Source organism: Sus scrofa, chromosome 1 (assembly GCF_000003025.6).
Source record: "Sus scrofa isolate TJ Tabasco breed Duroc chromosome 1, Sscrofa11.1, whole genome shotgun sequence".
NCBI lineage: Eukaryota > Metazoa > Chordata > Mammalia > Artiodactyla > Suidae > Sus > Sus scrofa.
In genome coordinates this window covers 235535670-235562280 of record NC_010443.5, presented here as the reverse complement: position 1 = coordinate 235562280, position 26611 = coordinate 235535670, and the positions used below count along the sequence as shown (strand labels likewise).

Here is a 26611-nt window from a genome sequence, read left to right as displayed (position 1 = left end):
TATTTATATAATTTTATATATGTTGTCTCTAGCTTCAAATCATAGTTTTTATTGAGTTCAATCATGAAGTAAGCATTTCACCGTGAAGAAAACAGTTGATTTTTTTTTTTTTTTTTTTTTTTTGCCATTTCTAGGGCTGCACTTGTGGCATATGGAGGTTCCCAGGCTAGGGGGTCCAATTGGAACTGTAGCTGCCGGCCTACACCACAGCCACAGCAACGCGGGATCCGAGCCGCATCTGCAACCTACACCACAGCTCATGGCAATGCCGGCCGGGTCCTTAACCCACTGAGCAAGGCCAGGGATTGAATCCACAACCTCATGGTTCCTAGTCGGATTCGTTAAGCACTGAGCCACGACGGGAACTCCAACAGTTGATTTTGATACTAGTTTCTGCTTTTAAAAACCGTGAACTCTAGTAAGAGGTGTAAAACATTCATAAATATGATACAAGGTAGAAAGTGTTAAATGCAGAGAAAAGTTTAGAGACTATAAAGGTCCAGGCTGATAAGCAACCTCCCCAAAAAAGGGTGGATTGCGTTGCTTGATAGTTGAATGGTTCGCCGTGCCAAAGGCTTTTCAGTAGTTTTAAAGAAATTCATGAAATAATAAAACCCCTTTTCAAATGTTTAAATTATTTAAAGCAAATTTTCATATCCTTATGGATTACATGTAGTTTAATGATTTATAGGGTTGTATAATGTTGAAATTGAAGACTTCTAGAATTCTCATATCTTTATGCAAGTATATTTCTAACCCTAACCAAATAAATTCAGAGTTAGTTTCTAAGTGCACAGCTTTTATCTGGTCTTTTAGCTAGATGAACAAGGCACACAAGTCAAATAGAAGATGTGGCTGCATTAAAAAAAAAATTATGACTTATCAATGGTAAGAACTATGTTTTCACTTACAGTAATGTATTTCCTGTTGGAATCCTGTTTCCTAAATAAAATCATGCTGTGATTTCAGTGTTCAAGAAATAAAGCTTAAAGGAGAAATTAATACTACAGCTAGAAAGTCTTTGAAATACTTTTTTTTTTTTTTTTGTCTTTTTGTCTTTTTAGGGCTGCACTCATGACATATGGAAGTTCCTGGGGTCTGATTGGAGCTGCCATGGGCCTACACCACAGCTACAGCAATGAGGGATCTGAGCTGCACCTGTGACCTACACCACAGCTCAAGGCAATGCTGGATCCTGAGTGAGGCCAGGGATCGAACCGGCTTCCTCATGGGTGCTAGTTGGGTTCGTTAACCACTGAGCTACCAACAGGAACTCTAAATACTTTTAACCAAAGGTATTCTTTATGCAGGCTTTTCCCCTTAGGGATACCTATTGTTAATGCTTTTACTTACTTTTTATTCAAAACAATAATGGAATGGGCTTTAAACTTAAAATAGTTAACCCTGCATTCTTTTTGTTGTTGTTGTTTTTCCTTTTTTAGGGCTGCACCCACAGTATATGGAAGTTGCCAGGCTCGGGAGTCAAATCTCAGCTGCTGCTGCTGGCCTACACCACAGCAACAGCAATGTGGGATCCGAGCTGAGTCTGCGATCTACACCACAGCTCATGGCAATGCTGGATCCCCAACCCATCTGAGAAGAGGCCAGGGATCAAACCCTCATCCTCATGGTTCCTAGTTGGATTCATTTCCGTCACATCAACAATGGGACTCCCTTATCTATTTTATTTTATTTCCTCTGTAGAATAGCTAATGGGAAACTGCATGACAGTGATGACGGCCCAAGGAGTGCCCTCAAAAACAGTTAGAGCAAATTCAACAGGTGCTTGGTATGCAGTAGTTTTATAATGCATTTCGTTCTTTCTTGTACTAGAGTTTTTTTTTGGTAAAAGTCATGTATTCTCTTAAAAGAGAACTTATGAGAAACCATTTCATGTAATAAAAGGAGGCAGCCTTTTCTCAAATTAAAAAGTATGTCATTCGTCTACAGAAATAAATGTCTAGATGTTAGCCAAGTCTTTGTTCAATGTTCCAGAAAACCAGAGAAAGATATATAAGGGATGACCTGGGCCCTGGAAAAGTTTATAGGGTAGTAGGGAGTTGAGATGTGCACAGATAGCAGTAATAGAAGAAGTGGGAAATCTCAAGGAGGTACAAATAAAATACTGCCCAGTTGAAAGGAGAGAGGGTGCTTCTGGCTGAGGAATTTATTTAGACCTGTTGGATATTCTTTGTGGTAGTGAGATCATCAGAATGGAGCCCTTGGGCCTTAAACCCTCCTATAGAAACAAGCTAAGACTTGTTTGTAATTTTGAGGGCCTTCCGCCAAAATTATGTGCCAGAAAGCTTCTTCCCCCACTTTTGGGGGTCAGCTTCAAGGTTAGGGTTTCAATGCTGCAGCTTTGGGTATGGATGAGTCAGCCACTAAGCCAAGTTATAGTTTACGAAGAGACAAATCCAAAGAAGTCCGGTAGGGTCTGGCACATCTGGGGAACCCAGGTGCCCCTTTATGGTTCATATGGTGGAGCTTGGACTTAAGACATGAGGAAGAGAGAGTACTATGGGCGGTTGCTGCAGTTTTTTCCTTGATTCCTGGGCTTACATTTTCTCATGTTGGATACCAAACTTTTTATGACATGAGTAAATTAGTGTGCTGCAGTTTTAAAAAGGTGCATAAAATGTTTACATGGACTAACAAAATAGTACTTATGTATTTTATGTATTACAGCACATAAATAATATATCACCAAAAAATACAATTTCTAGAAGCAGTCACAAATTTATTATTTATTAATTTATTGAGTATTTTCAGGGCTGTGCCTGTGGCATATGGAAGTTCCCAGGCTAGGGGTCGAATTGGAGCTGTAGCTGCTGGCCTATGCCACAGCCACAGCAACACTGGATCTGAGCCATGTCTGTGACCTACACTGCAGCTCATGGCAACACCAGATCTTTAACCCACTGAAAAAGGTCAGGGATTGAGCCTGCATCTTCATGGATACCAGTGGGGGTCGTTACCGCTGAGCCACAAGAGGAAATCTAACAGATTTAACAGTCATTCTCTTCACCCTCTGGGCTATAATAATACCTACTTACATTTTGTTTGAGTTCTGGATCAAAGCTAAAAGGAAAGTAAATTTCCCTGGAAATGAAATAAAATAATAGCATATATTTTGAGCACTAATTTCTATTTTCCACTGTCTACTTATATTTATGAAACATGAAACCTGTAAAGATTAAAGTAGAAGTGTTTCAGAGAAGGCAGAGTGATTTCTTTAAGAATTATCATGACTTAGTATTTATATATATACATACATACACACACACAAACACACACACACATGTATATATATACTCACCCTTACCTCATTCCTAATTATGTCTTCTTTCTTATAAGTGGCCACAGTAAGAGGTGTTTCAGGAAAGCCAGTGAAAGTACTGCCATGTGATGTTGTGGTATGTGCAGTGTATGATATTTAGACTCTTAGCATGATCTCTAAGTGTTTAATAGCTCAGTATAATATTATGTAAGCTATGTTCAAGGAAAAGGAAGCTTTCAGTTCAAGGAAAAGGAATTTCAGAACATAAAAATTTAGCTAGTAGATGTTTATGAGCTATTGTGTTAAAGGAGTCAGAGAGGCTTGCCAGAAGTGAGAATTTAGCTCTATTTCTATTAAATTAAATGAAATATTGGCGCTGCCATAGCTTGAGATCTAGCAATAAAAATACTTAAAAGACTAATTTCAGAGTATGTCAAAGTGTGATGGCAGAAGTGAGTGCATAAACTGCACCTTTCTGACTTTGTATTTTTGATGCCACTTTCCAAATTATGTTCCTTCCCTTTTCATTTGAGGACTTTTGGTCTAAAGAGTAATGCATGTAATAATGTGGTGGTAGCAAAATGGTCAGGTCCCCTTTCAGGATGTTCTCTTTCCAGGGCTTATTAGTGATCACATTTAAGAAAAATTCTATCTGGGTAACATATGCTTTTATTACTTACTGATTTGTGAAATAAAAAATTTTAATGGTTTTTCAATGTACAGGCACCTGGCCACTCTGTTTTTGAGAAATAGATATTTTAAAAATATATTGGTATGATGCTTACTGGTATTTAAGATCAGTTCTAAGCAAATAGGGGAAAAGATGCATAACTGAAAATTATTTCAGAAATTTCACCATGATCCATTTTTGAAAAGAGTGAACACCATGAATAAGGCTGATGGTACTGGACAAAGGGCTCCTTGACAGTAGGACTAAGGAACAAAGTCATCACATCCCAGTGCTTCAGAGTGATATGAACATAGAACTTGTGTGCACATCACCTTGAACAGTAACTGGAGGACCACTGTGGTCCAGACTGATGTTCCCTTTTTGGGGGTCATTAGTTTGGTAAGAAGTTAATATTTTCTTTTTGATTCTATTTTAAAAACTTAATAGTCATCAAATCACAAGAGGAAAGAACAATAGAAGAAAAAAGGGGAGAAAGGCAAGCCCCAGACAATTAACAATATGGCAATAAGAACATACATATCGACAATTACCCTCAGTGTAAATAAACTAAATGCTCCAAAAGACACAGAGTAGCTGAGTGGATATGAAAACAAGACCTGTATACTTGCTACCTACGAGAGACTCACTTCAGATCTAAAGATACACATAGAATGAAGGTGAGGAGATGGAGAAAGTTATTCCATTCAAATGGAAATAAAAAGAAAGCTGGAGTAGCAATAATTGTATCAGACAAAATAGACTTTAAAATAAAGACTTCCACAAAAGACAGAGAAGGACACTACTATTGATCAAGGGATAATTCCAAGACTTTATAATAATTATAAGTATATATGCATCCAACATAGGAGCACCTCAGTATATAAGGCAAATGTTAATGGACTTAAAAAGAGAAATCAGCAGTAACACATTAATAGTTTGGGACTTCAACACCCCACTTAAATCGATGGACAGATTGTCCAAACAGAAAATCAATAAGGAAACACTAGCCTTATATTACATATTGGACAAGATAAACTTAACTGATGCATATAGAGCATTCCATCCAAAATCAGAATGCACATTCTTTTCAAGTGTACATGGAATATTCGCTAGCATAGATCACACGCTAGGCTGCAAAACAAGTCCCAGTAAACTTGAAAATTGAAGTCATATCAAGCATCTTTTCCAATTACAGTGCTATGAGACTAGAAATCAACTACGAGTATAAATCTACAAAACCCACAAACGTGGAGTTTAGACAGTACTAAACAACCAATGGATATCTGAGGAAATCAAAGAGGAAGTAAAAAAATGCATAGAGGTAAATGAAAACATGATGTTCTCAAAACCTACAGGATGCAGCAAAAGAGGGACGTTGATAGAGATACAGTCTTATCTAAGGAACAAGAAAAATCTCAAATAAACAACCTGACTTTACACCTAAAGCATCTCAAAAATGCAGAACAAACAAAACCCAAAGTTGGTAGAAGGAAAGAAATCATAAAGATCAGAGCAGAAATAAATGAAATAATGATGTAGAAAACAATGGAAAAGATCAATAAAACTAAAGTCTGGTTCTTTGAACAGATAAACAAAATTGATAAGCCCTTAGCCAGACTTATCAAAAAAAGAGATGGTGCAAATAAATAAAAGCAGAAATGAACGAAGTTAACAACCAATACCACAGAAATACAAAGGATCATTAGAGACTACCATGGGCAACTGTATGGCAATAAAATGGACAACCTAGAAGAAATGGATAAATTCTTAGAAAGGTATAGTCTCCCAAGACTGTACCAGGAAGAAATGGAAAATATGAACAGACCAATTACCAGTCCTGAAATTGAATCAGTAATTAAAAATGTCTCAACAAACAAAAGTCCAGGACCAGATGGCATCACAAGTGAATTCTGCCAAACATTTAGAGAAGATATAATATCTACCCTTCTGAAACTATTCCAAAAAATTGCAGAGGAAAGAACATTTTTGAACTCATTCTTTAAGGCCACCATCACCCTAATACCAAAGCTAGATGAAGATAACACAGAAAAGAAAATGACAGGCCAGTATTGCTGATGAGTGTAAATGTAGAAATCCTCAACAAAATACAGGCAAACTAAATCGAGCAATACTTGAAAAAGATGATACATCATAATCAAGTGGGATTTGTCCCAGGGATGTAATTTTTCAGTATGGAAAATCAATCAGTGTAATATACCACATTAACATATTGAAGAATAAAACATACTATTATCTCGATAGATACAGAAAAAACTTTTGACAAAATTCAACATCCATTTATGATAGAAACTCTTCAGAAAGTGGGCTTAGAGGCAACATACCTCAATATAATAAAGGCCATGTATGCAAACCCACAGCTAACATCATATTCAGTGGTGAAAAGCTGAAAGTATTTCCTCTAAGATCAAGGGCAATATAAGGATGTCCATTCTTACCACTTTTATTCAACATAGTTCTAGAAGTCTCAGTCACAGCAATCACAGAAAAAAAAAAAACAAATCCAAACAGGAAAGGAACAAGTAAACCTGTCACTGTTTGCAGATGACATGATACTATACATAGATGCCACCAGAAAACTACTAGAGCTCATCAATGAATTCAGTCAAGTTGCAGCATACAGAACTAATATACAGAAATCTGTTGCATTTCTAAACACTAACAATAAAGTATCAGAAAGAGAAATTAAGGAAACAGTCCCATTTATCATCACATAAAAAAGAATAAAATGCCTAGGAATAAATCTACCTAAGGAGGTAAAAGACCTATACTTAGGAAAGTATAAGACATTGATGAACAAAACTGAAGATGATACAAACAGATGGACATATATACCATGTTCTTGGATTGGAAGAATTAATATTGTTAAAATGACCATACTAGCCAAAGTAATCTAAGAGCCAGTGCAGTCTGTATCAAAACAGCAAAGACATTTTTCACAGATCTAGAACAAATGATTTTAAAATTTGTATGGAAACACACAAAAAATCCTGAACATCCAAAACAATCTTGAAAAAGAACAGAGCTGGAGGAGTCATGCTCCCTGACTTCAGACTATACTACAGAGCTGCAGTAATCAAAACATCATGGTACTGGCACAGAAACAGACACATAGCTTAATGGAACAGGATGGAGAGCCCAGAAATAAACCCACTTATGGTCAATTAAAGTATGACAAAGGAATCACAAATATATAATGGAGAAAAGATAGTCTCTTCAATAAGTGGTGCTGGGCAAACTGGATAGGTACATGTAAAAAATGAAATTAGAACATTCTCTAACACCATGTATAAAATAAACTCAAAATGTATTAAAGACCTAAATTTAAGACCAGACATAAAAACTGTTAGAGGAAAACATAGACAGAACACACTTTGACATAAATTGCTGCAATATGTTTTTGCATCTGCTTCCTAAAACAGAGGAAATAAAAGTGAAAATAAACAAATGGACCTAATTAAACTTAAAAGCTTCTGCACAGTAAAGAGGACCATTAACAAAAAACAAAATGAATGGGAGAAAATATTTGTAAATAGTATAACTCATAAGGGGTTAATATCCAACATATATAAGCAACTCATAGAACTCAACATTAAAAAAACAACCAACCTGATTGAAAAGTGAGGAGTGGAACAACTGAATAGACATTTTCCAAAACAAAAATGCAGATGGCCATCAGGCACATGAAAAGATGCTCATAATTGCTAATTACCAGGTAAATGTAGATCAAAACCACAGTGAGATATCACCTCACATCTTTCAGAATGGCTGGCATCAAAAGAATACAAATCACAAATGCTGGTGAGGATGTGGAGAAAAGGGAACCCTCCTACCCTGTTGGTAGGAATGAAATTGGTGTAGCCACTGTGGGAAATGCAGGTTTCTCAAAAAACTAAAAATATAACTACATATGATTTAGCAGGTTCACTCCTGAGTACATATTCAAAAAACCCTCAAACACCCCAGTGTTCTTAGCAGTGTTATTGACCATTGTCAAGATATGGAAACAAACTAAGTGTCCATCAGCAGATTAATGGATTAAGAAGCTGTGTTATGTGCATACACACACACACACACACACACACACACACAAACACACACACAGGAATATTACTCAGCCATAAAAAAGAATGAAATTTTGCCATTTGCATCAGCATGGATGGGCTTGAAGGGTATCATGCTAAGTGAAAGAAGCCAGTCAGAGAAAGACAAATACTATCTGATATCTCTTACATGTGGAATCTAAAAAATGTAACTAGTGAGTATAACAAAAAGTTGACTCAGGCCCAGAGAACAAACTAGTGGTTACCAGTGGGGAGAGGGAAGGGGTGAGGGGCAATGTAAGGTTAGGGGACTAAAAAGTACAAACTATTAAGTATAAAATAAGCAGTAAGATACATTGTACAACACAAGGAATACAGCATATACTTTATAATAACTATAAATGGAGTAGAACCTTTAAAAATTATGAATAACTCTACTGTATTCCTGTTATTTATAGCAACTAGAGTTAAGAAATTAAAAAAAACTTGAAGTCATCTTTAATTTTATTGCCTTTGTGGCCTCGCTGGATTTTTAACTTGTTTATTTGTTTTAGTTTTGTGATTTTTCTAAGAATTCTACCAAAAAAATAACTTTTTATTTTTTACACATATAATGGAAATATTCTTTGGACATATAAGAATAGTTTACTTTTATTTTTTATTTATTTATTTTTGTCTTTTTGCCTTTTCTAGGACCACTCCTGCAGCATATGGAGGTTCCCAGGCTAGGGGTCTAATCGGATCTGTAGCCACTGGCCTATGCCAGAGCCACAGCAGTGTGGGATCTGAGCCATGTCTGTGACCTACACCACAGCGCATGGCAACGCCAGATCCTTAACCCACTGAGCAAGGCCAGGGATCAAACCCGCAACCTCATGGTTCCTAGTTGGATTTGTTAAGCACTGTGCCATGATGGGAACTCCAGAATAGTTTACTTTTAAAAGAGTATGTGTATAAGTTGAGTTTGAGGAAGTTCCCATTGTGGCTCAGCAGTAATGAATCTGACTAGTATCTGTGAGGATGCGGGTTTGATCCCTGGCCTCATTCAGTGGGTTGGGGATCTGGTGTTGCCATGAGCCGTGGTGTAAGTTGCAGATTCGGCTTGGATCTGGTGTTACTGTGGCTGTGGTGTAGGCTGGCAGCTGTAGCTCTGATTCGACCCCTAGCCTGGGAACTTCCATATGCCACAGGTGTGGCTCTAAAAAGCCAAAGGAAAAAAAAAAAGTTGAGTTTGAGAAAGTCTAGTCTATAGCTATATTTTAAATTTAGATTCTGGATTTCTTGTTGTGGTGCAGTTGTGAATGACCTGCCTCTCTGTGTGGTGGCACCTGTTTCATCACCAGCTCAGTGCAGTGGGTTAAAGGATCCAGCGTTGCCACAGCTGTGGCATTGGTCATAGCTGCAGCTTGTATTCAGCTCCTGGCCTGGGAACTTCCGCATACCATGGTTGAAGCCAAAAAAAAAAAAAAAATTAGATTCTGTGTGTTAATGTAGTTGATTTTTCAATTCAGGCTTTTTCCCTCCTTCATTTCCTATCAAAAATATGAATAGGTTAAAAAAAACTGACTAATGGTGGCATGGAGATGAATTTGTACTATATTAGAATGGTTTCCTTAGGCTCCTTATATATTGACCTAAAATCAGTTTCAGAAGGGAAATTTCATACATGATGAGACAAACAAATGAAACCAAAAAATGCACACAAGCATGCACACACAGAGCCAGCTAGCTAGGTAGATTAAGATATGGTATGAGATTCCTATCCTAGGATAAAGATTTTATAATTGAGCAACATATTTACACAGGGCTTGGTGGTTAAATTACCTTTTTAGTTAATTTTAAACATTTGCTAACGGCACCAAAATATTTTTGACTTCTCAGAGTTACATGGCTTACACCTGTATTTGTGATTACCCTCTTTTCTAAGAACAGTCATTTCTTACTATTTCTCCTATCTGGAGACCTAGGTACCCTACTTCTTTCTGATGGCATCATATTTAGACAGTGCTCAATGTATAGTGAGGACTAAATAAGTTGTAGCCCTCGTTTTTATTTCAGTATAAACTTAGATTCTTTTGGGAATCAAATGGAAAAGCAAAAGTAAATACAGAAGTACACAGTTTCTTTGATTCTTTGATTCTTCTACTTGATGTTAATTTCTCCTGCTCTTAAAACATGTTAGAGTTTCCCAGGTGGAAAGATCCAGGGATGTTCTAGCCTTTGTATGAGGCACCTGCCTGTGAAACCTCTCCTGTAGGAATCTTTCCAGACACGTCACCACTTAGTGGCAGAAAACTCATCTCAGATGTCAAATCACTCCAGGGCCACACATTTCTAATTGCCTGTCATTTCTCACCATGTTGATTAGAGATGTGACTCCCAGAAAAGTTTATCTGTTGGAACTTATTTTGTCTTGTGCAACCTGAGAGAATGTATTCTTCCCATGTCAGCTCTTCAAGTATTTGAAGAGAGAAACCATTACAACTGAAGCCGAGTACACCGAACCATTATTCAGACCTGAGGGTTTTACGTCTCATGTCATCAGTTTTGCCTTTCTCATCTGGGTTCTTGGCATCCCTTTTCAGGAGAGATATTATCCAGAAATGGACACACCCTTCAGAATGTGGCCTCATCACATCCGAGTAGAAAGGTTCACATGTTCTGTATACATTTTTCTTAACACAACTCGAGATTGTATTTATATCTGGGCATTCTCACTCTTTTTGTTTCAGGAAATAAAGTGATTTTTAAAAAAGCCTCATTTATTAAATGTTTAAGTGTCTTTATCTTAATTGATTGTTGCATAGTATGAATGCATACTGCTCTCAGCGCTTTATTTTCCCTGATGCTGGATCATGGACTACATTGTGGCTCTTGGCAAAAATGAGCACATCGTTAGTCTTCCCGATTCCATTGCTATGTCATCTGAGCATCGCCATTCCTCAGGTTCAGCTGTCCTCTCCTTTGTCACCAGGTCATCCCACAGTTCCTAATGGATGAGGACTGTGACCCGCTGGCCCTCTATGATCCCATGTGAAATATGAGTTGTGATGTTGACAGCCTGCCAGAGAGCTCCTTCGATGCAGCTTGTCTACTTTGAGGGATTCCAATGAGCATGACTTGGAGGTGGGCAGCAGCACCAGAGGGGGTTACAGAGGTCACATGGTACATGGGAGAGCTTTGAGGGTGATGCTTCAGATGCAGACATAAGTTCTGAAATCACTGCTCTCCTGGGCCTGATCTTCAGTCAAAATGCATATATCACCCTGTTTGATGTTTATCTGTCATGACTGTTGTTTTAAAGGTCGGATGTGTGAAATACAGGAGAAGGTTTTTCTCTACCAAGTTAGGAAAAACTCTCATAGATTTCCTTTTGGGGCCACTCTGTTTTATAACAGCATTGCGTAAAGAGTCAAGTGCATATTTTTCTTCCTTTGACTTCATGACATAGCGATGTAATGAAAAACTTTGTTGTTTAACAACTGACCTTAGTATAAGGGATCAAGGTGTGGTTTCTGTCCTGGACTGGAAGCCCTAGGGGGCTACTAGCTCTTCTGGAAAACCCATCGCACTTTCACCACAGGTGGGTGGTTTTGGAGACACTTAAAAAAATTTTTTTTATTAAAGTATAGTTGATTTACAATGTTCTGTCAATTTCTGCTGTACAGCAATGTGACATAGTCATATATGTGTGTGTGTGTGTGTGTGTGTGTGTGTGTGTGTGTTCTTGGAGGCACTTTTATTTGTCAACACTGTTCATTTTCATGCCATATAACTTACTAGGGAGAAAGCTGGCACTGCCTTTGTCACCCACTGTGGCTTCCTTCCCCTACACAGGCATGGTGGGTGATAACCATAAACCTTCTGGCTTGCAAAAGGCTTACAAGATTGTGCTGGCTGGGGATGTCATGGTGGGGAAGTTGAGTTTCCTTATGAGATGTTATGAGAATGAATTTTGAGGCAGTACAAGTGCCACCCTGGGTATGGTTCCTTTTTCATTGGATAAAGGGAAAATGACCTTCTTTAGCTCGATGGTATTTTCTTTAGGGATTATATACACAGATCTCTTTCTCTTTCTCTGTATAATAAGTATATAGGTAGCTGTGTATGTATGTGCATGCATGTGTGTGTCCTTGCCTATAGAATTGTCCTCTTCTGTTTTGGCTAAGGCCTAAATTTGGGAAAGGAAGACTAACAAAGGACTTAGGTATCTACTTACTCAGTGAGATCAACCAAACCAAGTTTAGAAGTCAGAGAAGACAGATTTATGCAGTAGGAACTATGGATACACAATAAACAAAGTATGGAAATTATTTCAAGTATCTTCTCTGACCACAATGGCATGAAACTAGAGACCAATCACAGGAAAAGAAACGAGAAAAAACCTACTACACGGAGACTAAACAACATGCCACTAAAAAACCAATGGGTCAATGAGGAAATCAATAAGGAAATTAAAAAATACTTTGAGACAAATGATAATGAAGACACAACCACTCAAAATCTATGGGATGCTGCAAAAGCAGTGCTCAAAGGGAAGTTCATAGGAATACAGGCCTTCCTCAAAAAAAAAGAAAAATCTCATTGACATCTTAACCCACCACCTAAATGAATTAGAAAAAGAACAACAACAACAAAAAAACCCCCCTAAAGTCAGCAGAAGGAAGGAGATCATAAAGATCAAAGAGGAAATCAATAAAATAGAGATTCAAAAAAAAAATAGAAAAAAATGAGTAAAACCAAGAGTTGGTTCTTTGAAAAGGTAAACAAAATTGACAAACCTATGGCTAGACTCACTAAGAAGAGGAGAGAAAGAACCCAAATAAAATAAGAAATGAAAAAGGAGAAATCACAATGAATACTGCAGAAATACAAAAACCAAACAAGACTTCAATGAACAATTTTATGCCAACAAATTTGACAATCTGGAAGAAATGGACAACTTTCTAGAGTCTTACAGCCTGCCAAAACTGAATCAAGAAGAAATAGAGCAACTGAAAGACTGATAACTAGAAATGAAATTGAATATGTCATAAAAACACTCCCTATAAATAAAAGTCCAGGACCAGATGGCTTCACAGGTGAATTCCACCAAACATTCGAAGAGGAACTTATACCCATCCTGCTTAAACTTTTTCAAAAGGTTGAAGAAGGAACACTCCCAAAGACATTCTATGATGCTACCATCAACCCTAATTCCAAAACCAGACAAAGATACCACAAAAAAGAAAACTACAGGCCAATATCTTTGATGAATATAGACGCAAAAATTCTCAGCAAAATTTTAGCCAACCGAATCCAACAACATCAAAAAGATTGTACACCACGACCAGGTGGGATTCATCCCAGGTGCACAAGGATGGTTCAACATACGCAAATCAATCAACGTCATACACCACATTAACAAAAGAAAAGTCAAAAACTACATGATCATCTCAATAGATGCAGAAAAAGCCCAACATCCATTTATAATAAGAACTCTCACCAAAGTGGGTATAAGGGAACATTTCTTAACATAATCAAAGCCATTTATGGCAGATTCACAGCAAATATAATACTCAATGGAGGAAAATTGAAAGCCTTTCCACTAAAATCTGGAACAAGACAGGGATGCCCACTCTCACCACTGTTATTCAACATAGTGTTAGAAGTCCTAGCCACAGCAATTAGACAAACAAAAGAAATAAAAGGCATTCAGATAGGAAGAGAGGAGGTAAAACTGTCACTGTATGCAGACGACGTGATACTACATGTAATAAACCCTAAGGACTCAACCCAAAAACTACTTGAACTGATCAACAAACTCAGCAAAGTAGCAGGATATAAGTTAACATTCAGAAATCAGTCACATTTCTGTATACTAACAATGAAGCTTTAGAAAAGGAATATAAAAACACAATACCTTTTAAAATTGCACCCCCCAAAAATCAAATACCTGGAAATATACCTGACCAAGGAGGCAAAGGACCTATATGCTGAGAACTATAAAACATTAATCAAAGAAATCAAAGAAGATGGAAAGAAATGGAAAGATATTCCATGCTCCTGGGTTGGAAGAATTAATTTTGTAAAAATGGCCATACTACCCAAAGCAATCCACAGATGCAATGCAATCCCTATCAAATTACCCAGGACATTTCTCACAGAACTAGAACAAACAATCCAAACATTTATATGGAACCACAAAAGACACAGAATTGCCAAAGCAATCCTGAGAAACAAAAACCAAGCAGGAGGCATAACTCTCCCAGACCTCAAGAAATATTACAAAGCCACAGTCATCCAAACAGTGTGGTACTGGTACCAAAACAGACAGACCAACCAATGGAACAGAATAGAGAACAGAGAAGTAAACCCAGACACCTATGGTCAATTAATCTTTGACAAAGGAGGCAAGAACATAAAATGGGAAAAAGACAGTCTATTCAGCAAGAATTGCTGGGAAACCTGGACAGCTGCATGCAAATCAGTGAACCTGGAACACACCCTCACACCATGCATGAAAATAAACTCAAAATTGCCTAAAGATTTAAATATAAGACAAGACACCATCAAACTCCTAGAAGAGAATATAGGCAAAACATTCTCTGACATCAACCTCATGAATGTTTTCTCAGGTCAGTCTCCCAAAGCAACAAAAATAAGAGCAAAAATAAACCCATGGGACCTCATCAAACTGAAAAGCTTTTGCACAGCAAATGAAACCAAAAAGAAAACAAAGACAACTTACAGAATGGGAGAAAACAGTTTCAAATGATGCAACTGACAAGGGCTTAATCTCTAGCATATACAAGCAACTTAAACAACCCAACAGCAAAAAAGCCAATCAATCAATGGAAAAATGGGCAAAAGACCTGAATAGATATTTCTCCAAGGAAGATATAAGATGGCCAACAAGCACGTGAAAAAATGCTCAAGATCCCTAATTATAAGAGAAATGCAAATCAAAACTACCATGAGATACCACCTCACACCAGTCAGAATGGCCATCATTAATAAGTCCACAAATAGCAAGTGCTGGAGGGGTTGTGGAGAAAAGGGAACCCTCCTGCACTGTTGGTGGGAATGTAAGCTGGTACAGTCACTATGGAGAACAGTATGGAGGTACCTTAGAAATCTATACATAGAACTACCATATGATCCAGCAATCCCACTCTTGGGCATATATCCGGACAAAACTTTCCTGAAAAAGATACATGCACCTGCATGTTCATTGCAGCACTATTCACAATAGCCAAGACATGGAAACAACCCAAATGTCCATCGACAGATGATTGGATTCGGAAGATGTAGTACATATACACAATGGAATACTACTCAGCCATAAAAAAGAACGACATAATGCCATTCACAGCAACATGGATGGAAGTAGAGGCTCTCATCCTGAGTGAAGTTAAGTCAGAAAGAGAAAGACAAATACCATATGATATCACTCATATATGTTATCTAATATACAGCGCAAATGAACCTTTCCACAGAAAAGAAAATCATAGACTTGGAGAATAGACTGTGGTTGCCTGGGAGAGGGGGAGGGAGTGGGAGGGATTGGGAGCTTGGGGTTAACGGATGCAAACTATTGCTTTTGGAATGGATCAGCAATGAGATCCTGCTGTGTAGCACTGAGAACTATGTCTAGATATTTACAATGGAGCATGACAATGGGAGAAAAAATTATGTGTACATATTTGTGTAACTGGGTCCCCATGCTGTATAGTGGAAAAAAAAGTGTGTTGGGAGAACTGACAATTAAAAAAAAAAAGTTAACTGCTCAAGGAATTTACATTGCAAAGGAGGGAAGTGAATGAAAAACAAGTAAAAAAAATGAGGTTTGGGAGAGGTGTACTTTTACAAATGGTTGATGGCCATTTCACCGTTATGGTCAAAATCATAGCTAAGTATACGTTCCCTTCTTCACAACAGAGTACATGGGTAGTATCTCTTAGAACAAGAAAAAAGCAGTGTCCTGATTTCCCAAATTTGCACAGTAATCAGAAAAAGGTAAAGATATGCAAATTATCACTTATTTTTCTTCATCTAAAGAGTTATTTTGATAACCAGAAACGGTGGAACAGATTGATCACCCTCTTCACAATAGGTGTCTTTGTAAATTGATGGTTCCCTGTTATACCCTTCAAGAGAAGTTAAAAACTCACTTCAGTTTGATTCATAAAAGGACTACAATATTTGGTTCAGTTGTTAGCATGGTGTATCTACTCTCTACATGTATGTACACAGTATGTACCCGGGTATATATATAGACTTTTTTTTAACACAACTATATTTAGAAGAGTTTTATTTTTTTTACCACCCAGTTTGTTTATTTTTATTTTTTTTACAGAATAAAATACATATATTTAAACGCAATTACATTCACAGAGATTATTATATCATGGATCTTAAGAAACAGATTAAGTGACTCCCTCAGGAGAAGTGGAATGGAAAATATGCTGAGACAAATAGGAAATTTATTCTATACTTTATCCCATTTTGTATGGCTTTCATCTTTACTATTTCGTATTATCACATTTCAATTTTTCTCTAAAAATTAGCATTATATTAAAATTGTGTATATTATGCAACTTTATAAAGTTATATTAAAATTGTGTATATTATGCAAAATTTATAAAGAAGAAAGCCTTATATACCATTAAATATTTTATAGCATAATAAAAAGAATAACTTAACTGGTAAGAATAACAAAAATAATACACCCTCTGAAAAGAAGAAAAATATAAAATGCATAAATTGGTTAAAGAATAGTGTAACTATATAAATATGTCCTCACAATTTGTTACATCTTATTGATTCTTCAATATAGGTATTACACCATTCTAGGTGATGTGATAAACAAGACATTATAGACCTTACATTGTACCATGGAGAGAAATGGTTAGTAATAATACAATTGTAGAACTGTATTATTTAATTGTACAGTTGCATTATTTAATTATAATTATCATAAATTCTATGATGGAGAGGAAATCAGAATCAGATCTAAGAAGACTTCAGCATTCCAAGAATGATGTCAAATAACCCCCTTCATGGTGGATTATGCGCTTATTTACTATGAGATATATTTCTTCTTCAGAGATTCCTTGTTTGTGTATCAATTGTAGATTTTTGGTTTGCAGTTATTCTGAAGTTTTGATATAAGAGTCTATATGTATACGAGATTGTTTTAAGTTGTTGGTCTTTTAATTGCAAATTCATTTCTAGTGTCCAGTATTTGTACCCACCTCTTCTCATGATTTCTGATTTTGGTGGTATAATTGTGCATGGATGATTTCATACCTTTACTGGTGAGCTTTGTCATTTGTGGAATTTTTGTTCCCTGTTGCTGTCTTTTCTTTTCTGCCTAGAGAAGTTCCTTTAGTATTTGTTGTAAGGCTGGTTTAGTGTTGCTGAATTCTCTTAGCTTTTGCTTATCTGTGAAGGTTTTGATTTCTCCTTCAAATCTGTATGAGAGCCTTGCTGGGTAGAGTAATCTTGGTTGGAGGTTTTTTCTTTTCATCATGTTAAGTATATCATGCCACTCCCTTCTGGCCTGCAGAGTTTCTGCTGAAAAATCTGCCGATAGCCTTATTGGGGTTCCCTTGTATGTTACTTGTTTCTTTTCCCTAGCTGCTTTCAAGATTTTCTCTTTGTCTTTAATTTTGGTTAGTTTGATTAGTATGTGTCTCGGCGTATTCCTCCTTGGGTTTATTTTATATGGTACTCGTTGTGCTTCCTGGATTTGAGTGAGTGGTTCCTTTCCCATGTGAGGGAAATTTTCGGCTATTATCTCTTGGAATATTTTTTCTGTCCCCTTCTCTCTCTCTTCTCCTTCTGGTACCCCATAATACGGATGTTGGTGCGTTTAACATTGTCCCAGACTTCTCTGAGACTCTCTTCATTTGTTTTCAATCTTTTTTCTCTTTTCTGTTCCGCATCCGTAATTTCCACTAATCTATCCTCCACCTCGCTTATTTGTTCTTCTGCCTCCTGTATTCTGCTGCTCACTGCTTCTAGTGAATTTTTTATTTCAGTTGTTGTATTTTGCATCTATTCTTGTTTAAGTTTTATATCTTGTATCTCTTTGGTCAGTGTTTCCTGTAAGTTATCCATCTTTGCCTCCAGTTTATTTCCAATGTCTTGCATCATCTTCAGCATCAACAGTCTAAAGTCTTTTTCCTGGAGGCTGAAAATCTCCTGATCACTTAGCTGATTTTCTGGGGTTTTTCCTTTCTCCCTCATCTGGGTTATAGTCCTCTGTCTTTTCATTTTTATAGGTTTTTGGTGTGGTGACCTTCTTACAGATAATAGAGTTGTAGCCTCTCTTAACTTCTGATGTCTGCCCCCCTGTGGCTGAAGTCAGTATGGGGGCTTGCTGTAGGCTTCTTGATGGGAGGGGCTGATGCCTGCCCATTGGTAGGTGGAGCTGATTCTAATCCCTCTAGTGGGTGGGGCTTAGTCTCTGGATGGGATTAGAGGCAGCTATGTGCCTTTAGATAGCCTGTTTACTGAGGGGTGGGGCTGTGATCCCACCTGGATTATTGTTTGCCCTGGGGCTTCTCAGTGCTGACTGACAGAGGGTGGGGCCAGATTTTCCCAAAATGGCCACATCCAGAGAAAGGCACAGCTGCTGAATATTCCCAAGAGCTTTGCTTTCAATGTCCTTCCCTCACAACAAGCCACATTCACCTTTGTTTTCCCAGGGTTTCCTCCAAGAACTGCAGTTAGGTTTGACGCAGATTCCTATGGAGACCTCGCTCTGCCCTGGGACCCAGTGCATGTGAAAGTCCGTGTGCGCCTTTTAAGAATGGGGTCTCCGTTTCCCCCAGTCCTGTGGAGCTCCTGCACACAAGCCTCACTGGCCTTCAATGCCAGATGCTCTGGGGGCTCTTTCTCCCAGTGCCAGGTCCCCGCACATGAGGGTTTGATGTGGGGCTCAGAACTCTCACTCCTGTAGGTAAGTCTTGGTGAACCAGTTAGTTTTCAGTCTGTGGAGCTTCCCACCGGGGAGGTATGGGGTTGTTTATATCACACAATCGCCCCTCCTCCCTCTTGATGTGGCCTCCTCTTTTCCTTCTGGAGTAGGGTGTCTTCTTTAAGGTTTCTGGTCCATTTGGGTGGAGATTGCTCAGCCTTTAGTTGTGAATTTTGTTGTTTTTAGGAGAGAAGTTGAGCTCCAGTCCTTCTATTCTGCCATCTTAATCCTCTGAGAATCTAGACATATTTTAAAATTGATTTTATTGACGTATAGTCGATTTACAGTGTTAATTTCTGCTGTACAGCCATGACTCATTTATACATATATGTACATACATATATATATTCTTTTTCATATTCTTTTCTTCTGTAGTTTATTTTTTATTTTTATTTTTTGTCTTTTTGCAATTTCTTGGGCTGCTCCTGCACCATATGGAAGTTCCCTGGCTAGGGGTCCAACTGGAGCTGTAGCCACTGGCCTACGCCAGAGCCACAGCAATGCAGGATCCAAGCCGTGTCTGCAACCTACACCACAGCTCACAGCAACACCAGATCCTTAACCCACTGAGCAAGGCCAGGGATCAAACCCACAACCTCATGGTTCCTAGTCGAATTTGTTAACCACTGTGCCACGATGGGAACTCCTTCTGCTATAGTTTATCAGAGTTTATTGAATATAGTTCCATGTGCTATACAGTGCAACTTTGTTGTTTATCCATCCTATATATACTAGTTTGCATCTACTAATCCCAAACTCCAATCCTCCCCTCCCCACTCCTCTTCCCCTTGGCAACTGCAAGTCTGTTCTCTATGTCTTTGAGTCTGTCTCTATTTTTGTAGATACATGTAGGCATATTTATATGCATGCACGCACATGCAGATCTAACAGTCCATCTAATTATGTGGGCAAAGAGGACATGGCTTTTCCTTTTATTCATAGATTAAATCCTTCCCCAAGTCAGCTAGCCTGCGGACATGCGTCAGCTTGCACATATGTGGTCTGACTTCTAATTCGTGTGTGAAGGTCACTGTCCTTGAAGGCCAGGTTCATTCCTCTTGACCTCGCTGAACTTTGGCTCATTGGCTCTTGTCTCTTTTAAAGAGGGCTTGAAAGTAAAAACCGATGGAATTATTTATGTCATCCTCTCCGTTTTCTGTTTCGGATTTGTTCTTTTCAGGAGTTGGTTTTGAAATGAAGATTCTCATTGCAGATGGAGAGAGAAGGGTACTGCTACTCTGGGATGCGGCTGGTCAGGAGAGGCAAGTGCTGTTCATAGTGCTTTGGGTGCTGCTGAGGTTTGTGCAGACAAGCCATGTAAAAAATAAACATGGTTGGAGTTCCTGCTGTGGCTCAGTGGGTTAAGAACCCAGCATTGTCTCTGTGAGGATGCAGCTTCGACTTCTGGCCTCGCTCAGTGGGTTACGGATCCAGCGTTGCCATGAGCAATGGTGTACATTGCAGACGCGGCTTGGATCCAGCGTTGCTGTGGCTGTGGTGTAGGCTGGCAGCTGCAGCTGCGATTTGACCTTTTGCCTGGGAACTTTCATATGCCTTAGGTACGACCCTAAAAAAGAAAAATAAAATAATAAAAAAATAAAAAATACACATGGTTGACATGACCCTCTTGAAGATCCTGCAAAGTACTGTACATGGTTTAGAATTAGTACATTTAGGTGGAGGGGTGCTTGTCCCCTGGTGAACATCCCGCTCCGCATCCTTGTACGTGCTGTGTGGTGTTTCACATGGTTAGTTCTTCTCCCACCTACCCACAGTACTCCCTGCCCATCATCCCCAAAATAATTGTTCTCTGCTGTGCCTCTCCTCCCATCCTTCTCTCTTCCACACATGGGCTCTGGTAGCTTGTTGCTGAGGCTGACATTTTTAGAAATTACACTCTCACCCTTGTCCTGGTTATGCTTTGGGGTTTGTAGACACTCTTGGGATTGTTTGATGGAGGAAGTGATTGGCGTTTCTAAATCAGTAGCCTGGATTCTTATCCTGTTACCTTTTACCAGGTCATGCTAGGCCTCAAGGATGGCTGTTTTATAGTAGTAATAGGTTGCCATTAGATTCTGCTCAAGTGGGACTTGTTTTAGAAGAGAAAAAAATTGAGGATAAAAGAGATAAAAAATGAGGCAACACCAAACTGACTGAGGAGAACCATTATGTGCTTTTCTCTCTTCCGGATTCGGATGTGTTGCCAAGTCTTCCTTCAGAAGAGCAGATGGTGTTTTGCTGCTGTATGATGTTACTTGTAAGAAAAGCTTTCCTAATGTACAAGAATGGGTAGATAGGATTGAGGTAAGATATAAAAACAGAGAAACAAAAAAATTACATGGGAGTGTTATAAGATGTCTCAGAAAATGCTGTTTCTCTTCTTTGTCAAAATGAACTTGATTAGGAGTTCCCATTGTGGCACAGTGGCTAACGAATCAGACTAGGAACCATGAGGTTGTGGGTTCGATCCCTGCCCTTGCTCAGTGGGTTAAGGATCCGGCATTGCTGTGAGCTGTGGTGTAGGTTGCGGACACGGCTTGGATCCTGCGTTGCTGTGGCTCTGGCGTAGGCCAGTGGCTACAGCTCCAGTTGGACCCCTAGCCTGGGAATCTCCATATGCCAAGGGGGAAGCCCTAGAAAAAGGCAAAAAGACAAAAAAAAAAAAAAAAAAAGTGAACTTGATTAGAAGCCACTGATCCAGGCTGTCAGGAGGAACTAGATGTAATGTGGGGTTCCCAGTGGTACTTGGCTATATTGATCTCTTCCTCAGTAGCTGGGCAAGTTCCCACAGAGCCAAGGATGCTACTTTCTGGGAAAAAAAAAGGCTCCGGGGTTTTCTTATACATAGAATCAGAACCCCACTGGCAGCAAGTGAAATTCAGACAACCCAAGAAGGAGCAGAAACTCTCACAGACAAGGGAGTGACGGGGGCTGGGTATGCAGTGTGGCTGGAGGTGTAGTAGGGGCTCCAGGTGTGCTGGAAGCACAGGTGATACAGCACCTGGGGGTGGGGCTGTGCCAGGTCCAGATCCTATAGCAACTGTGTTCTCAACCTTATTCTTCCTGGTGGGGATGTGAGTTTCAGGCATCTGGAAATACCGCTGAGATACCTCCAGTAGTACCTCCAGATCACCTGGTATTTTAAATATGTGTGGTGACTGGGTGTGCTTTCTTTTCTTTTAATAAGACCGTGTCTCTCATCTGAGGAGCTTCCACATCCTTTGGTTTCATGGTAAATACTTTTTTGAAGTAGGAAATGATTTTGACCACACTTAGTGTGATGCCAACAGTCATTAATCAGCATAAAACTAGAGTTAAGCCATGGTTCAGCACAGTCTCTTGGAAGAAACGAAGCAAAACTAGTGGCCCAATACAGTTTTTCAAGTTAAGTTCATTATTTTGTACTTTTTAACAGGCATTAAGTGCAGTGCTAGCTGAACAGAGAACTGATTGCTGTATGATCTCAAGTTAGCTTCTAGATTCTTCCATCAGGCCTATTTCACACTCTAAAACACCAGAGGGAATGTTTTCTTTTTAACCAAAGAAGTGATGTAAGGGAGTTCTCTGATAGCCTAGTGGGGTGAGGCTCCTGTGTTCTCACTGCTGTGGCTCTGGTTGCTGCTGTGTGGCGTAGGTTCAATCCCTGGCCCAGGAATTCCCGTATACTGCCTGTGTGGCAAAAAGGAAAAAAAATATACCCCCCCCCAAAAAAACCAAAAAACCCGAGAGAACCTGAAATAAACGTTGTACCTCTCATTTAAAAAAAAAAAAGTGATATAAGGTTGAGGTTGGTAGTAAGACTCAGACAGTGATAAATGTGCATTTTATTTAACTGAAATATCATGACAAAATTATTATAAATACAGGGAAAATGTATTTATGTAGTACTTTATTTCACAAAATTTTCCACATACTACATTTATCTCTGTAATATATATGAGAAAGGAGGTAAGAAATGTAACGTTATCCTCACTCAGAAACCAGAGGCGGAAGAAAAGAAACCTGAAGCGTAGAAAGTGTGTGACCCTGGCTTTTAGTTACTTAGAGGTTAGGGGCGGAAGGAGGAATTGAACCTCCTGATTCAACACTGGCTGCTCCTCTGATGGCTGCTCCTTTGTGCAGCAGATTAAGGAAAACAAATCATTTGATGTCAAGAAAGGCTCGCCAAAGTAGTGAGTGGGTAGAGGAGAAGCATCTTCTCACGGGAGCAGATGGCTCTACCTGGGATAGAGTTTGCAGAAGAACAGATAACCCTAGCTAACTCATACCCACAGATATTTAAGATCTACACCTGATATTTTTTTTAACTGTATATAACACTTTATTAATGAATGGGAAAATGTCAAAGTTTACATGTCAGAGTATCAAAAATGACTTAAAAGCTCAAACACTTGCAGGAACAAAACCTATTTAGGATTTAAAAATAAATTCTATTACCTACCAAAACAACAACAAGAACAACAACAAAAACTACAGGTTTTACTCCTCAGGCTGTATACCTCCTATTCAGGAAGTGAATTTTTACCAGCCTTTACTGAGATCTGCCACCATGTGGCCTTGTGCTTTGAGATCTTTTTCTTTCTTTTTTCTTTTTCTTTTTTTTATTTTCCCACTGTATAGCAAGGGGATCAAGTTATCCTTACATGTATACATTTTTTTTCCCCACCCTTTGATCTGTTGCAACATGAGTATCTAGGTATAGTTCTCAATACTACTCAGCAGGATCTCCTTGTAAATCTATTCTAAGTTGTGTCTGAGAGCCCCAAGCTCCCGATCCCTCCCACTCCCTCCCTCTCCCATCAGGCAGCCACAAGTCTATTTTCCAAGTCCATGATTTTCTTTTCTGTGGAGATGTTCATTTGTGCTGGATATTAGATTCCAGTTATAAGTGATAGCAAATGGTATTTGTCTTTGTCTTTCTGGCTCATTTCACTCAGTATGAGATTCTCTAGTTCCATCCATGTTGCTGCAAATGGCATGATGTCATCCTTTTTTATGGCTGAGTAGTATTCCATTGTGTATATATACTACCTCTTCCGAATCCAATCATCTGTCGATGGACATTTGTGTTGTTTCCATGTCCTGGCTATTGTGAATATTGCTGCAATGAACATGCGGGTGCGTGTGTCTCTTTTAAGGAAAGTTTTGTCTGGATGTATGCCCAAGAGTGGGAATGCGGGGTCATATGGAAGTTCTATGTATAGATTTCTAAGGTATCTCCAAACTGTTCTCCATAGTGGCCGTACCAGCTTACATTCCCACCAACAGTGCAGGAGGCTTCCTTTTTCTCCACAACCCTCCAGCACTTGTTATATGTGGACTTATTAATGATGGCCATTCTGACTGGTGTGAGGTGGTATCTCATGGTAGTTTTGATTTGCATTTCTCTAATAATTAGGGATCTTGAGCATTTTCTCATGTGTTTGCTGGCCATCTGTATATCTTCCTTGGAGAAATATCTATTCAGGTCTTTTGCCCATTTTTCCATTGATTGATTGGCTTTTTTGCTGTTGGGTTGTTTAAGTTGCTTGTATATGCTAGAGATTAAGCCCTTGTCAGTTGCATCGTTTGAAACTATTTTCTCCCATTCTATAAGTTGTCTTTGTTTTCTTTTTGGTTTCATTTGCTGTGCAAAAGCTTGTCAGTTTGATGAGGTCCCATGGGTTTATTTTTGCTCTTATTTCTATTGCTTTGGGAGACTGACCTGAGAAAACATTCATGAGGTTGATGTCAGAGAATGTTTTGCCTATGTTTTCTTCTAGGAGTTTGATAGTGTCTTGTCTTATATTTAAATCTTTAGGCAATTTTGAGTTTATTTTCATGCATGGTGTGAGGGTGTGTTCCAGGTTCACTGATTTGCATGCAGCTGTCCAGGTTTCCCAGCAAATCTTGCTGAATAGACTGTCTTTTTCCCATTTTATGTTCTTGCCTCCTTTGTCAAAGATTAATTGACCATAGGTGTCTGGGTTTACTTCTCTGTTCTCTATTCTGTTCCATTGGTCTGTATGTCTGTTTTGGTACCAGTACCACACTGTTTGGATGACTGTGGCTTTGTAATATTTCTTGAGGTCTGGGAGAGTTATGCCTTCTGCTTGGTTTTTGTTTCTCAGGATTGCTTTGGCAATTCTGTGTCTTTTGTGGTTCCATATAAATTTTTGGATTGTTTGTTCTAGTTCTGTGAGAAATGTCCTGGGTAATTTGATAGGGATTGCATTGCATCTGTGGATTGCTTTGGGTAGTATGGCCATTTTTACAAAATATTAATTCTTCCAACCCAGGAGCATGGAATATCTTTCCATTTCTTTCCATCTTCTTTGATTTCTTTGATTAATGTTTTATAGTTCTCAGCATATAAGTCCTTTACCTCTTTGGTACACCTGACCTTTTATTGTTGAAACTGTTCCACGTGGTTTTCATTTTAAGACTTATACTCAAGAAAAGGAGGCACAAAGGGCAAGGTCAGCCATAGGGTTTAAACCGCCCTTAGTGACCAGCAGTGGCTTGTGCCAGGGGCCCCACTGCCATAATTTGCTAAATAACCACTAACATATGATAAGTGGCCATTTAAGGTATTTGTATGACCTTTTGTAGGACTTGAAAAGGAAGGCAACTGTATTCAAGATGATTTCTTAAATTTGTTGTGGAGAAAGAATCAGATGCCACTTGGCATTTGACGTTCACTTCTCATGATGCGCTTTCGCCGTGGCTCACTTTGTCTAATTTGAGGAAATTGTATTGGGATGATTTATATGGCCACTCTAGATATAGGTAGAAACTACTTGGTGAGATTGCTGGGTTAGGGCAGAGGATTGAGAAGCCATAGACTGTCCAGTGAATGGACCCTCTGAAGGAATAATTAATACACTTCAACTGAAAACCACTGGGTGACAAAATCTTATCATCAAATTGAGGCCATTTACTTACCTGTCATGAATAATTTAGTCTTTGAATATTTACGGATCTCCTCCTGACTTTTACACATTCAAAATCATTTTTGCAAAATCTGCTTTGTGGGTGTACTGGGCTAGTGCTTGCCGTATATTTATTAATGCGTCAAAGAGCCATACCCTTAATGGAGCTCACACTCTAGTGGGGGACACACAACAGGCAAGAAACATAAGTAAAATAAATAGAATGATAGGAAGGGACATGTTATAAAAATTGGAACAGAGGAAAGGCCTTCTGGTGAGGCAGTGGGCTGCAGGTAGTGTAGTCAGGGTACCCTCACCAGAAAGGTGATATTTGTGTCCAGATTGGAGGAGGTGTTAGTATTTACCTGTATGACTCTGAAACCTCATTTAGATGCCCAGACTCTTGGCTTACTTAAGCGGATATTCGATTGCTGGCTTCCATATGATGTTCACTTGGATCCTGAACAGTTCTCCTCAGAACACAGTTACTTAACACAGTAGTGGGTGAGGTGCCTAGTTTGGGGAGGGCCTTTATTCCCTTCTCTTCTTCATTTTTCCTTCCCTCTGGTGCGCTAGGTTAGAGGAAAGTGGGCTGAAGAGAAAAAAAAAAATGAATATCATTTCATTGGTTTTTTTTTTTTTTTTTGGTCATGTTCATAGCATATGGAAGTTGTGGGGCCAGGGATTGAACCCGTGCTTTAGCAGCAACCTGAACCATAGCAG

General features: G+C 38.7%; 1 protein-coding gene across 5 annotated transcripts in view; it reads left to right on the top strand.

Annotated features, from left to right (window-relative positions):
* Positions 1-26611, top strand: part of LOC110255297 (ras and EF-hand domain-containing protein-like) — a 71361-nt gene that overhangs the window by 30731 nt on the left and 14019 nt on the right. For 2 of the 5 annotated variants that reach the window (XM_021065406.1, XM_021065396.1), the window contains one exon: positions 10986-12435. The exons of the other annotated variants lie outside the window; for them this stretch is intronic. In XM_021065406.1, the coding sequence (XP_020921065.1) occupies positions 10986-11048 (63 nt within the window). In that variant the 3' untranslated portion in view covers positions 11049-12435. Of the gene's footprint in view, positions 1-10985; positions 12436-26611 lie in introns of those variants that run through there. 5 annotated transcript variants of the gene reach the window in all.